General features: G+C 38.5%; 1 protein-coding gene across 6 annotated transcripts in view; it reads right to left on the bottom strand.

Moving 5' to 3' along the window:
* LOC100648857 (microtubule-associated protein Jupiter) overlaps positions 1-16,218 on the bottom strand; it is an 86,433-nt gene that overhangs the window by 4,173 nt on the left and 66,042 nt on the right. For 3 of the 6 annotated variants that reach the window (XM_012308095.3, XM_012308096.3, XM_003395011.4), the window contains exons 2-4: positions 3,851-4,248; positions 2,582-2,605; positions 654-740 (exon numbers count right to left, since the gene is read on the bottom strand). In XM_012308095.3, the coding sequence (XP_012163485.1) occupies positions 654-740; positions 2,582-2,605; positions 3,851-4,248 (509 nt within the window). The remainder of the gene's footprint in view (positions 1-653; positions 741-2,581; positions 2,606-3,850; positions 4,249-16,218) is intronic. The other 3 variants (XM_012308100.3, XM_012308098.3, XM_012308097.3) reach the window with 2 other exon arrangements.

Below are 16,218 nucleotides of genomic sequence, written 5' to 3'. Positions count from 1 at the left end.
TCGGGGGTCGAGACCATACAAACCTTGATAATACCACACGCCAACCATTCTGCAATTTATATTCAACCCTCCTGTTAACCTACGTTGCATTGCATTTTTTTTACTTGCATGCGTTTATACTAATTCCGATAAATTTTCATATTTCTAAATTTCCAAATCTCCAATTCCCCCAAATTCTCTCTGGAAATTCTCAAATTTTCAAACTTACAAATGTTCAAATTGCCAAAGTTTCGGATCCTTTTATCTCCCAAGATCTAGTTTCGTATTGTTCGTCGAATAATTCGACTTTCACGCGTATTACTTCGCTGTTTAAGCCGCAATAAATTATTTCATGACAACAGTGGTTTAAACTCTCGAGATGCCGCTGAAGAAGGATGACCTTCGGCAATTTTGTACAGTACTACGGAATCTCCTCTTCTGTCGTTACCTGCTCGATGAAAAACTAATCAAATGGAGTTTCTCACGTGTCTCGAAGTTTCTCGAGGAAGAGGATAGAACAAATAATTTCATGTGGATGAAAATAGTAAAATACATGTTTGAATGTTGATGAAAAAGGGCGAAAGACATTGATTGATTGTCTTTAACAAAAAAAAAGAGAGAGAGAAAAGAGAGTAAAATTGAGAAAAAACAAAAGAAGAGTGGGTAAACGTTACCTCGACACCTTCGTGCGCTGCGCCTCACGGGCGTCACGTCAACTCCGTCTCCGGTGACCGGGTTGCGAGTTAAGCAGGATGATCCACCTGCCAGGGTTCGAGCGGGTAGGAAGGCGCAGAGGACGACAGTTTCACAGCCGGTGCACGCAAAGCGACACGCGCCAGAATTTCACCACCACCACCACCACCACCACCCCCATGCACCGACACACAGGTAGCAAAACCCACATCACCGTCACCCAACCGTGTATATATGTTAGTGGGCGCGACTGTTCGCATGGACCAATTCGAAATATTACGATCTTTTTAGTTATCTTAATTTTGGGGGGTGAGGGACAAACGGTGAAAAGAATAATCGAAAAGTTAAAGAGTGTTCGGATATTTAAATTTACAGATCTTCGAATTGCTAGATATTCGAATCTTATGGCTTTTGAAATTTTGAATTTTTCAATCTCCGAATTTCAAGATTTTTGAATCTTTAAATGTTTAAATCTTTGAATTTTTCAATCTCTGAATATTGGAATCTTTGTGAACAACTAAATCTTTATATTTCTGAATTTTTGAATCCTTGAATCAGATCAGCTGTGTCTTGGAAGAATCTTTCAGTATTCAAATCTTAAAATTTCTGAATCTTTGAATATGAAATATAATTGGAATAGTAACGCGAGTAACTGGAATTTGTCCATGCGAAGAGGAACGAGTACGAACATAATAGAAAACCAAGAGTATTGTACTATATTACGTTTGTGTGAGATAAAGCAAGCAAAAGCAAAGAAAATTACGGAGCAACGGAAGAAAACACAAAGTATCAAGATTGAAATAACAATGGACAGAAAAACTGCAGTTCTGAAACTGTTCCACGAGTAAGAACGCACTATGAACAATTCGAAGTTCACTGACGATATGTAAAGCATTGTAAAAAACTAAACAGACACATATGATTCCAAATTACTTTTCTCTCTAGAAATCAATTCCAATAATTAAAAAAAAAAAAAAACGCTTAAAAGAATAACATCTCCGTTACATAAAAATTCCACACATTAAAATAAAAATAAAGATAACGGGGTAAAACAAAATATTTTCAAAATATGTCATATATTAAACAACTTCGTGGTTCCCATCCGATTGCGTGAAAAAATCGATGAGAAACAGATTATTTATCGCAAGCAGAGAGGTATGTTACGGTGTTTAACCAAAAAATTAAAGGATTGAAAATGGTGCGACTAACTCAAAATATGTGTTTCTAGTTTCGCAGCAGGCCCTGTGACTCGTTAAAAAAAAAAGTACTTTAATCAAAAAATTATCATAGTTCACGCTTTACGAAATATATATTGTACATATTAAGAACTTCTGGAATGACTACGAACTTCTACACTTCAAAAAAAAAAAAAAAAAAAAAAAAGAAAAGAACAAGGATAGAAAATTAAATCCAGTTATGCTAAATGAAATTCTAAAAAAAAAACTAATTAATATAATTTTATGCGAAATTTCATGTTTGAAAACTTGATTTGCATTAATAATCACGTCATTGCACGATCGAGATTCATAAAAATTTTTTATAAAAAGGTAAGTACACGGTACATGTACACGCGCACATAATAATTTTGTTTTTACATCTTTCCTCTATTCTTAAAAAATGAAAAAAAAAAGATTCTGCATATATCCTTCCCCAATTTATCGCTAACGATTTTTCTGCCTCCTATTTGCATCTTTGTTGAACTCTTCACTAACGACTTAACGCGAAACGGTTTATACGTGTTCGATTGAACTATTAATTCTTGCAATTCGATCGATAATGTAAATCAAGTTAAGAACGACATTTCCCGAAACAGATCGCGATCATCCGTAATTAAAAAAAAAAAAAAAAAAATAACGTGTAGGATGAGTGTCGTGTCATCTACTTGAATATGTCTTTTTTACACACTTACGAAATCGTTTGATTCTCCTAAAAGCTGCTTGTGAACAATTCAAGAGGATGACTTGGTAAAAGCCATGGATTAGTCACAGAAAATAAGAAAGAAAAATAATAATAACAATGTTCGTTCGTGTCTCGCTAGCTCCACAATAAAAAGATCAATAGCGATTTTTCCGTTGAAATTTGTTCATTCAATCGATTTAATGGAACAAAAGAAACGGAACGGAATTTCAACGAACGCGTGAAACTCGACAGAAGTGTCTTTAATTTGAAAGGAATTTCAAACAGAATCGGCGTGGTGCGAAAGTTAATATCGAAAAGAGCCTGCGACACACAGACACATATTTCAAGGTAGCTCGAATACAGTGCGAGTTTAAGTATATATTTGTAGTTCCAGCGATTGCACGCTTGTCACAGTAGCAATCTGTTAAAAAATCAACGAAAACTAATAAACAAAAAGAAAGAAATAAAAATCGAAAATTATATATTACTCGAGTGATATACAGTACGCAAGAAACTAAATCGTCTCAAGAAAAAGCTTCGATACCAAGAAAGTAACGCTTGAGAAAAAAGAAAGAATTCATCCCACGTTTACGACGTGAAGGTAATTGTGCTGTACTGACGATTTAAATATAGCTTGTTCAAAATAAATTGACTGCGCAAGGCTGCCACCACCATACACCATTCATAGTAGTGCTTGGTTAACTGGTCGCGTATTGGCAACTTATCTGGTCAATTATCGAGAGAGATGTAATATTTCCAAAATATTCTCTAAGTTCAATGCAATTGAGACACCGTTACCTAAGAGACTTTTTATTTTTTTTATTTCACTGCTAGAGATATTGACCAATTAACGCTGCACTGCTATAATATTTAGCGCTAGAACTATAAGAATGGTCAAAATTGCCAATTTCTAGAAATTCTTTCATTTTAATTTCAATGACACGAATTTTACACTTTGGTCATCGATAGTTCTAACGTTAAACCTTCCCTTCCTGCTCAACAATTCTCAAATGGCAAATTATAGAAGCGTGTGCTCGATAGCAAGCAGTCAATTCATTTCGTACAAAAACAACTAAATTACCGAATACAAAGAATCATTTGCAATAGCGAACACTAGTGGCAGAACTCGTAGCCGCGTTCCATCGCGCTCGCACCGTACACCAGTTCACCTGACCAGAGAGACAGTAAATCCTTTTTGTTTCCACATATAGTGGGGGTGTCGTAGGAGGAGGGCGGGTGTTGTGGATGCGTTTTCGAGAAAGGAGAATTTACACCTTACCTGTGACATCGTTGGTCAAATTGTTGCCATTGCTGGCCGCGTATCCGTTGAGAACGCCCGCGATCGAGTCCGTACTTCCGGTGCTCTTCGCGGGCGACGTTGCGGCGCCTGATGACACCGATGAGGACGTCGACTCCCCGCTGAGGGAGATATTGCTGCGCATGTGATTTTTCGCGTTTGGGGTGGTGGGTGGGGCATCGGGAGGGCCAAACAGGCGATTGTATGAATCATTACCGGGCTTGTTGCGCGGCGTTTCGTTGCTGTTGCTGTTCGGTGTATCGCCGAACAGCGCCGAGCCCAGCTGCGACTGGTTGTGGTTCTTCACGCGGCGGGGGCTAGTCTCTTCGGGGGCCGCGCCGAAAATGTCGCTGCTTCCGCCACCAGGGGGTTTCAATACCCTGAAACAATGGAACAATGCAAACGTTAGATTTATCGATTTCAAAGATGGCTGGTAGAGGTATAATTTTGACATTGGTCTTCAATCCTTAAGCATCAAAGTACATCAAAGATACACCAAAGTATTAAGTTCATGAACAGGAAAAGAGGATTGAAGATTTCTTCATTCGAACTGACAATTTCCTGTATAGAATAATTTATTTATTCAGAAATTCTTAGGTGATTGGGCGTCTTTTTTTTTAAAGTGTTTTTCGTAATAATTTTTTTTTTTTATGGGTTTAGTCATTACTAAATCATTATTTAGAGTAAAATTTGACTCTGAAATAAATTGTTTAGACTAAACTTGTCTATTAAGGAAGTTTATTGGTATTGGGGCATTTTGATCGACCATATCGTTGATTCTACTTTTTCTTACGTAATACTAATTCTTTTTAGAAAATCTCAAACTTCATAATAGTATAGTAATTCTGTTACGACGTACGGTATGAATGCACGGTGAATACTATAAATTGTTTAGAAGAGCACCTCAATTTTATTCCTTTACAATAGCAAATTAAAAAAAAGAATGGAATAAAAGCTAGAAATCATTTGTACCTGCTTCCAAATGGAACAAGTGCTCTTAAAATTACCTACGATCTTAATTCTCCACCAGTAACAAAGAACTAGGTGAAGACGTCAATTTCTTTTAACGACAAGTACGCCTTCATCCACGCCTCTTAATTGCACGGTACACGAACTGTGCAATCGCGTGTAGTGCACGTTCCATGGGACAGCCTTTAGTAATACACGCCGAGTCAGCCACTTCCGAGAGGCGAAAAAGGGTTGAGAACCATTGTTCTCGGGCGGTGGTCGCCGACATGGGAACAACACGGCTCGGTCCCCACGACGGAAGGACTCGATCCAATTTGCTCGATAAATCTGCGCTGATTTCTACGTAACGAGGGTCGCGCGTCTCTCGGCTTGATGCGTGGCACGCGCTTTGTCGCGTGCTCGTTGCCTGGTCGAGCGGATAGAGTGGGAAAAGGAAGGAAGAAAGAGAACAGCAACGGCGAAAAAAAAACACGAGAAGAGAAATAACAGACCAGGGTGTGGTACCAGAATTCACTTCGGACCAGGACGAGCAATTAAAAATATGAAATCCGTTCTCTTTTCTATGAACGACGAACGAATGAACGAGCCATGGGGGAGCATAGTTTTAAAGGTCCACAGACATCATTAGCAGAACGGTTCAATTAACGAAGGAACCGTTCACGCGTGACGATCTCTTTTTTTTCAATCCCTCTCTCTTTTTTTCAATTTTCTCCAGGGATGGATTCTGACTGCTTTCGAACGAGTTTGTACAGGGAGACTATCCGAATATGGACCGTTTCTGGTTATACAGGCTCCGCGATGAATCTTGATCGATTCAGTCAGGATGAAGAATATCCTGTTGATTAATGCCTCGACTGATGTCTTGATATGGTAGCCGGTATTAACAATTCCGCTCCCATCTAGATCATTTTGTACAAGAGTCTGGTCGAAGTGTTTATAAATGATGTTGTAGCAGCGATGGATAGAGTATGATTATTGGGAGGAGCCGTTGCTTCTTGGGTATGTAGTTTGTGTCGGGATTATTTCTTGCTCGAGTTACACGGAAGCTTAAAGTGTTCGGTTCCATCGAGGTTCGTCCTTTTCTCTCTTTAAAACTATATTTACACATACCCTCGCTTTGTAACGAAATATTTTGTTTTCTTCAGAGCATCAAATGTTTGTAATCACACGAAAGTAGTACTAAGACTAAGTGATACGAAAATAATCAGTTTAAATTATTTATTATTAATTAATCAATATAAATGCTACACCATATAGTGATGTATTTTTATTATACAATAACGTTACGTTTACGCAACTTATTCCTTGGTTCAACATTCCGAACTCTCAAGATCGAAGAAATGACCACTGCGTGTAATTACCGCTTGTTCCCCGATATTTAACTGATAATATGATTTATAAATTCGAGAATGCCACTCCTAAGTCATCCCCCCGTCTATAAGCTTCCTCGTGGTAATAAATTTTCTAATTACATTCAATTAACATTCTTCTCGAACGCATTACGTCGTTCTATCGACCGTATCGTATATGCCCGGTTGTATCGCCAGCAAGAAGTCGTTAAACTCCCGATCGATCGAATATAATCGTTTCACTCTAATTAACGTCGCAACACTGACGTCCCTTACGAATCTTCCCTATGCCCCCTTTTACCCCCGACGATTCATCAAACGTACGCAACGTATCATAGCGCGCATTTCATCGACTCGACGATAAATCAACGCTTCCTCGTTACGGTGTCTCGGATAATTGAACGACCGACGCGGTTTGATAGAAACGTGTTCGTTGCTTCGACGAGGAAGTCTCTCTCTCTCTCTCTCTCTGTTCATCGACCATACATAACCGCAACTATGAGCTTATAAGCCTCGTTTACGCTCCGTATAACGCTGAAAACTCACCACAAGGGACGCGCCATTCCTCCAATTATCAAATTCATCTTTAATTGACCAATTACTGGCTAGGTTGCTATATATACGGATTTCTTCTATGCGTCGAGAACTGGCGATTTTATTAAGTAAAATAGATGTAGATATAGTCGTTTAGAAATTAGCAATTGGTTACGATTATTTAACTGTGCACTTTGAAAATTTTTATGGTCCATGAAGTGGCAACTTCGGTACACTTTTACAGTGGAACGTTCTTTTCCATGAAAATAATTGTGTTTAGTAAATTTACTGCTACATGGGATAGTTTCCATCCTCTTTTATTTTTTTATCAATTTATGCTACTATAATTTGCTTTAGGGCTAACTCTTTCGATTCCAAGAACTTCCTACAGCAGAGGTCACCAAGAAATATTTCTTCAATTCCTCATCCTGGTATGTATAATATTTATCAAATTAAAAATTCTTTCTAGTACGAAAATTTCATCTCTCGAAAAATTTCAATATCGAGTCTCACCTGAACTTCTACATGACCCTACAATATCCACTCGATCTCGTTCTAACGAATCAAACCCCGGCTCGTTCGTAAATTACCATATTCTCTTCCCGTCAACATCTACCAAAAGCAAAAAGAAAAGTAGATCTATCGTCCATTTCCATTTCTTCCGTGCCATAAATCCTCGGAACGTAAGAGGGCAGGAAAAAGAAGGCGAATTCACGTAAAGGACACGTCTAGGACGATTGATGATCCTCTTCGGTGATGTAGCGTCCGGTCGTCGATGCGTACAGTGTCCGAGATCGACGATTTTCTCGATGAGAGAGGGGAGAGAGAGAGAGAGAGAGAGAGAGAGAGCCTACACGTTCAGATGAATCCGTGGAGAGACGGGAGGGCAAATAACGAGGATAATCAATCGGCCGTAGGAAGCGAGAAGTCCTGGAGGGGACAGGATGGGCGCGCCGAGGAAATATGTTGGATGACGTACGACGACGCCTCTGCGTCTTCTTTTCGACGCCGTGTAACCCCACCAAAGGAACCAATAGTCGACTTAATAAGACCATCAACCTGTTTTACGCGGTTGTCCATGCATCTTCCATCATCTAGAACCGCCATAACATTTTAATGTTCGTCGACGTAAACCAAGTCGTAGAAGCGTGTTCCGGTGCTATTAAATAGGTTAATGTCATTTAATCTTATGTGTCGTCGTGTTTAATGGGGGGTAAAGACCGACATGAAAGAGATTAAACGTTCTTTATAAATCTCCAGTTTAGATAATCCGAAGACAGATGATCCTAACCGAACGTTGGTAATTATCTGTGAGTAACGAACGTGAAGCAAGTACTTCTTTCATTACCGAATCTGTAAAAACGATGGCTTACAGGGTTGCTTTTTGTTTTTGATGCTGATTTTTGTTGCGGGGAATGTAACAGATTTTCGTTTTAAATATTCGTTTTTATTTTTTGAATGCAGAGAGACCGAATTTAAGACAGAATTTAATTTAGGAATTAATAAGTGAATTGACAGATTTGATATAGCGATGATTTTAGCGTTAAAGATCTAGGAACGTTCAATTTCTCCTTTGTCTTTTTTCGGAAACTTTCTCGCAGAAAGATCTGTTGCACTACCTCGAGGCGCTTCCGGTACACTGCATTAGTTCCCTGCTGCGAGGATTTTACTTGACTTTCCGTTTGCACCGTGTGGGCTGCCGCTGACCCCACGGTTGCTGAACCCACCATATGCCGACTACGGCTAATATATATCGTTTAGAATGTTATTACACCATAAGGGACGTTATTTCTTTTATCTTTCCAATATCCCTGATGTTCGTTTAATAAAATACAGATGGATGCTTTGTCATCGTGACAAATTTTCAGAAGAAACTTTACCATGACTCATAAGATATCGACTTTTGTGATGTGCAAATAAATTTATGAAAAATCACGACTGAAAATGTAAATTAAAAATTCGAAACAATACCATTGATTAGAAACTACATAATTTTGGTGAATATATTTTCTTTCCTATTCTCGCTCGAAGCTACGTACCGAAGAATTCTCTGTGTCATTGACGATAATTTCGAATATCTTGATGCACGTTCTTCGTATCAATCGTCTTTTAATATCGACAGGGAAAGTTGACAAAAAATGTCATAACAGTAAAGATTTATGATATCAATTGAAATAGCGAGAAAAAACTTGCCTCGATATTTTCTACGAAGTCATTCAATTTCTAAGAAGTCATCCAACTCCTCCGATTCCACCGTAAAATTTCTTTCACCCCGTTACGTAGCAATGTTAGAAATTCCCGAGGAAACCGCGTGAAAAGTGGACCAGGACGCTTTCGAAAATAATAATCATCTGCTACAATGACTCGACATGCTCGCAGAGCGAACTATGTTAATGCTTGGCGAACGTCATTAAAGAGGAAATACGATCTACTCTCTTCAAAGGTCTGTCTCTTTCTCGTTCAATTTAAAATAACACAATCGAGTTGTAAAGCTCTTCTGTCATCAAGATACGGAACAATAAATCGATCGTACACTTTTTCTCGATGTAGACCATCATGCAAGTCCATAAATCTAATGTTACATATTTGCATAAACGTTTAACTCTGCTACGAACCTGGAAAAATACTTTTAATGTTTGAAAAACATCCGACTATCACGCAGTTACAATTTTTTCCTATTCTCTTCGAACTTAAAAAATTGTTTAAGAATAGAACAGTACGATTCACTGACAAATTATGGATATTATATCGTACGTAGTTACGACGATTACGAAGGATAAAAATATTCCAGATCGATTTATCGGTAACTTTGTAATAAAATAACATGTTGCGAAAAACGAGCAAACGTCTGGATACTTCTACCGAGTAGATAGTGTACTTGATTTGTTTTCCTTAAACCCTGTCATTTTGGAAGCTGCACGATCGATCGTCTACTCAGAGATCGTGAGACGATCATCGATAGGACAGACAAAATGGAAGAGAACGAGTCGAAGGAACGAATCCTAATGCTCAACGGGGATCGTCCATCATCCTGCTAAACGTCTCACGTACGACGTAATCAAAAGAATATAGAAAATGGGACGCAAGGGCAATCATCTACTCTGTGAGTCGTAAAGTCGGATGAACGGAATTAAAGCTCGTGGGAATACGTGTAATATTCGACGTGATGCGAAATCAGGTTGCGTGGGTGAAAGAGTGCTTTGCTCTGGAAGAATTCTTCTATTAACACATTCCTTGACACCGAGAAAAATAGACTTGACAGTACTTTGACACTAAAACGACTAATGATAAATACACTATCAATTTACTTGCAACTTCGTTATACCGTGAAGTGAATATACCTAAGCGTATTCTAATCTCAATAACAGTTTACATTACTTTTACCAAAAGGTTTATGTTTCAAGTAATTGTGAAAAACGACAAGTAAATGAAACCTGTTTGGGCAGATCTGGTAATCATGATATTAAACTGGAATAAAAAAAGGGTTACATTAAAACAACTTCGATCGAAGAAAAATACCACCTGTGCTAGATTCTTAATGTTGTTTAATATTCTGTCGCATCTACTATCTTAACCGCTTTGGCGCCATGCAGCGCGATCGCGCTGTTAGTATGCTGTGGTGAACTGTGTCGCGATGTTTGGTCGCGATTTTCAATTCGCAACGCGCTCGGTTTCGGCAACGAAAAGGAAGAACAGCGCGATCGCGTCGATCGGTATTTCTCGCAAATAAATAAACGAAGCGCTATCGCGCTGCATGGCACGATCTGACAGAGATTTTTAAAAACCCCTGGCATTAAAGTGGTTAAAGATTACAGCAATATTTATTTTCTTTTCTACCCAATAAAAATTTTATTTCTGCAAATTAACGATCCTTGTATCGTGAACCCCGTACCAAAGAATTATCAACGAAGAACATCCATCTTTAATAAGCAAAATCTCGATAGCAGAATAATATAAGGAAACTTCATCAAACTTTAAAGATTCGAAGAACATCGAACGTCCAACTTGTTGAAATATATTCTGATCTTGTCCAGTGACTGGCACGAGGATTTAGTCGAGGCAATAACGAAGGAAAAAGAGGAGTAAGTCGGTGCCATCTCCCGCGACGTCACCTTTGGCATTCGACGTCCTCTTGTCACGGTATATTCGGCTTTGTTGCGGAGGGATCACCGAATAAAAGAATTCAATCACGATCGATCCAACCCAACGATCACGCGACGACGTTACTTTTTTATAAAAAAAAGAGCACTAAGTTTATTGACGTATGATGACGATAAAAAAAAGAAACTCGGTTTCCAGGTCAAACGAACTAGTCTTAAGCATCAGATTGTATAAATACAATGTTATCCTCGTGGGAACGGCGCATTATCCTGCTTCCTAACGTCCCAATCGAAATTATGCGGAGAAAAATACCAGGCGTACCATGATCCTCCATTTCGAGGCACGATATTATCGTAGACCATTACTCTGCTTTTACACTTTGAACATCGAGCTTCGATTTCATCCATTACCCGTAACATCATCCCTTATCGTCGAATACACGCGCCGTTTCTGGCTCACTGATACCACAAGACTTTCTACTAACGTTTCTTTGGAATTTATAAGTATGTATGTAATGGAAGTAGCATAGCTAGATTCTGAATTATGCATTTCTTTAAGGGTTTCTTCGTGCGTTGATAGATAATGCAAACTCTATCTTACATTTTATAAAAATTTGATATTTAATTAGAATTATCATTCGTCGAGATATGTTTAGCGATTATGTCGTTTAATAATTCTTAAATTCTCTATAGAATTGTCAATCCCTTGAAGGAATAGAGATAAACCTACTCGATTAAAACTATTATAATTACCAAAGAGTCATATCTCATATTCTTCAATAATTTCTAACGCCTTTACTAAAACTTTTCAACCTGTCTTTCCAATTCTTCGAAGGAAGAAGAGAGAAATGAAGTTACTCGATTCAAATCTAACGTAATACTAATGTAACTAATACCTTGTGTTCCCCGATAATTTCCCATTTCTTTACTAATCTTCCAAGCACTTTTCCAAGAAATCTTTTCACTTGATTATCAATATTTAAAAATCCTCACATCGATAATAATTGTTATTAATCTTTCTACTATGTTTTAGCAGAGTACAAACTATAGTTCACCGTTCATATGGTAGAAACTAGCCTCGGTCATTCTCGGAGTCAAAAGTTTTCGAGTCTAGAAACGTCGGAGACGCGACCGTTCGAGACGAAGCTCCTCGATGGAAAAATTCACAAGGCGGAAGATAAGGCGATCGGAAAGAGTCGGAGGCTCGGTGCTCGCGCGTAAATGGATCGTTTCTGTGGGTGCAGCGGCAATAAGGAGTCACGCTCGAGTACTCGTCTTGGCTGCTGGCAACTCCGTGTGAGGTCCCGGAATATCGAGGATGTCGATAACAAGGAGCGGCATTGTGGCCAATCTTTATCGCGTTTCGGACAATGGTCATTGTTCCGACGTTTAATTACCCCAGGCCTTTGCCATTCGCTAATACTTCCTCGATTTCACGTTTCGCTAAATATTTGCACCATGGTGAAACTCTTTTCGTGTGCTGCGCGCTTTTAGAGATGGATAGATGCAATACAGGAGTAGGCGAGAAATAGTTTAGCTGGGAGGTAATTGGTCGACTGGTAACCACGATGATCGTATGCTTCCATTATCTTCAACCTCGTGGGAGTTCCTTGAATATTCAAATACGATCCACCCTCGACGTAGGTCGTTCTGAAGGCGGGTTAGCTGATTCTACGATCAAGCTGACGCGATACGAGCATCGAATCCCTCTTCATTGATTGGATTGGGAATTGGTAACTCGTGCGCGGGGATGTCTTATTGGGTTTCGTGTAAATTTGTTAGGGTTGCAAGCTCCTTTTCAAGCGAGGACTTCGCATGATCGAGTTAGAGGGTTAGATTTACTCAGTTCGAAGGCAATTTTTCCAACTGTTTTTGTTTTGAGAAAACCTCGCAAGGTAGATAACTTAGATAAATTTCACAAGATGATCAACATTTCTCTTCACCGTAGAAAATTAGAGGAGTACAAAACTGCTTGAAATCTCCCTTAGCTGATAAAACATTGTCATATGAACATTACAAAACAAAAGGTCGAGTTTTACAACGTCGTCGAAGTTTCTCCTCAGGAATAACTGAAAGCAAAACTGCGTTGCATCTTGGCAAAGCGATAAAGCATTGTCATATAGACTTTATATTCAGATCGTAAATATTTCACGAGATCACCGAAATTTCGCTCGAAAGCAGGAAGTAAAACTGCTTGAAATCAAGGGTAATTTAAAGGCAAGTCTCGAGTCTTCCTGATCAGTCGGACGATTCTTCTTCTTCTCCGCCTTTCAACCATACCACAGTCATACATCACCATAGCCTGGCAGGCAGCACGCTAAGACGCTCGGTTCGATCCACGAGTACGTACCGATGCTTGCCCACGTCCTGTTCGATTCGTTTCAATTAGGAGCCTGGCGAGTTTTTCAATTCGATTCAGGAAGTTCCATCGACCGAAGCGCGATTAGTTGAACACGCAGTTACTTCGATCTGCCAGACGCCTTTCGATTCAATTCCTAATAGTGTACGGGCGCGTTGGCGTCAGACAGTCAGATACGAGGAGAAGCTTCACGTATCGTACCGTAGAAATTGCGAGTAGGCTTAAGTTTCTTCGACACCCTGAACCGCCGCATATATTATCTTCCATATTCTACCCTTGAAAAAAAGCTCCACCTTCGAACAAGAAATCTCGATTTCTCCATTTGGAATCGAATAACTTCAGGCCTTTTGTATCGCTTGCTAAAATCATGATTCTTCTTCACGTAACAACAGTTTACTTTCATGATTCATACCAAGTTCTAGGTCAACATTTGTCCGAGGATAATCACAGTTTTGCTGCGTGACTTGTGCCTAAACTGTATGTCATTCTTACAATTCTATTGTTTATGAATTACGTAGTCATCAAAAGATGATAAGAATTTTTTCTTCGTTGGAACAGCTATTCATCTGTTATAAAATTCGCTACTAGAGAAGCGTATCTAAGATTTCGAAAATAGAAAAGAAGCCAAGATCGATATAAATCTACTTCGATAACAATTCTAACGATTCTGCTTTTACTGCAAAGCTTAGAAAAACATCGAGTTCCTCTTAAGGTAATGACCGTTTCCTCTGACGAGTCGTGTCACGTTGCCTGATAATGACTTAATCGTCCTGTTAATCATACTGTTCCCAGCTATTTGGACTTTCACGAGTAGATTCGATTGTTCTAAGCGTGCTCGTTGCGTAACGGACGCGAGTCACGAGCGTAAATTATTCGTGTCGGCCGACTGCGTGAAACCGGCACGTGTGAATCGTTGAATCGCAACACTGACGCATCCTCGCAACACGAGACGAATTTTCGAGAATCGAAGTGTAAGAATATAATCTAATGATTTGATACGGAAGGGATGAGTCATTAGCATGTAAACAACAAGAAAAGGAATTTTTATGACTTCGACTGATCCATCAAATGTATTCACATCCAAGAAGATATCTTAGGTATCTTAATTGGTCTGAAAGGATTGCTGGAAGAATCTAATTGCTCTTTGTTCTACTATGAATATTCCATCGTGAGCATTCTATTATAAACGATTGTGTAGATATCGCGAACGTTTGAATACTGAAACTGTCAGGACATTCAAAATAACCAATTTATAATTTCTCGTAGAAGATAGATTTGCAACGGTAGGGTAATATTTTTGAAAAATGATCTTTTGCAAAAATTTGATTGGTCTCTTGCGTTATATCTAATATACATTTCTTCATACATCTTTTTATTTTTGTCTCTTTAGAACAAGTTACATGCTTTACACAGTTTAGTTGACGATAATTCGAATGCTAATCGAGCAATTGGAAATGTTTCATGCAGGATTAGTGCTCTTACGAGTTGCTGACCGAATGATAAATACTCAGGAGCCTGCTTACGTATGCCTGTATGACTTAATCAGCCTGAATGTAAAAATGTATGAGATGAATATACGTTTCTTGCATATAATAACATGTCGTAGCGAATTGATACGGTGACCAGTTGCAGGGCAACTGAATTAGACCGTGCAACTATATTCGGTTGAAGTGGTCGAGTTACGAGCGAATATATTCGTGTGGAGTGACTAGAATTTAGATAAGAGCGTCCAGCATTAACTCTCTTATAAATACCTATCTGTTACTTAATTCCTTTTATACGATACGCTTACATTTATAGAACTGTAATAAATCTTTGCGATTGCACGAAAGTTCGTACAAGAAGTCGAACCAACTTAGCACGGTATCATCGAGTTAAGACTTCAAACTCTTCGCAGTTATATTATTCTACAAACAGTTTTATTACTACTTTAGAAAATTAATATTCTTTCCTCAACGTGAATAATTATACATGGCAGGAAATTAACTATTAGATTATAGAAATTGAAACGAATTTAAATGAAGGATTTAATATCCTTTACCAAAATTAAATTATTTTAAAAAGTTAATTTTAAAAGGCTAATTTTAGACGAAGAATAAACAAATGTTGACATTCAACAACAAAGGTATCCAGTGACTAAGAACAAAACTTCCCCGATTGCTCAAGACCAAAACAGTAAAAATGAAAGGGTACCATCATCATCATCGTTGTCGCGATATTATGTACAAGGTATTGTTGCGCAGAAATAACGTCGTCAACGTCACAATTGACAGAAGATGTTTGCGACATCCGCGAGACACGCCACGCACACCATATACAGCAGGTAGCCACGATCGATGCAAATGCGGCAAATCGGCAAGTCAAAGTGGATCGTTTGAATTACTCAGAAGACGATTCATCGATCTCGGTGAACAATTCTGTCCGATGAGAAAAACGATCTCATCGATCAGACGAAACGTGATCGGTAATCAAAGCGCAATCGATCGATCCCTCGCATAATCCATATTTTGTCCTAAGTCTATTTTAGGGATTTAAGTAGTTGAAATATTTCAGTATCGCGCAATAAATGTAAATTAGCAATGATTTACAATTCAGAATTCGTAATAACTTTAAGAAAACAGCGGTTATTACTGGAACGATTTTCCTACTTCAAATCTGACATAAAAATATATAGAAATTCTATGCTTTCCAATATAAAATCTATAGCAAATTTCATCAGAAACTAGCATTATATTTCCGCTAATCTTTTTAACAAATCTATGTTTCCAATTTGAGATTTGTAATCAATTACTTTAAGAGTAATACAACCTTTCTTCCAACTTTCTTCGACAAATTTTCATTCGCTTCGATAAATCGGTAATGTATAAAAATTCGATCTCGAGCAAATAATCGCGCCATTTGAAGACGATCGTATAGACAAGAACAGAAAGAAATCGATTGCGACCGACGTCGGATCGACAGCTATAAAAGGAAGCCAGATCGAGTCGAACAAAAAAGTCTGTGTGTAACTTTATGCAATGGATCGTGGACTTAGTAATA

This window comes from Bombus terrestris, chromosome 4 (assembly GCF_910591885.1).
Source record: "Bombus terrestris chromosome 4, iyBomTerr1.2, whole genome shotgun sequence".
Taxonomy (NCBI): Eukaryota; Metazoa; Arthropoda; class Insecta; order Hymenoptera; family Apidae; genus Bombus; species Bombus terrestris.
The sequence above is the reverse complement of the archived record's forward strand: the minus strand, read 5'-3'. Positions and strand labels throughout refer to the sequence as shown.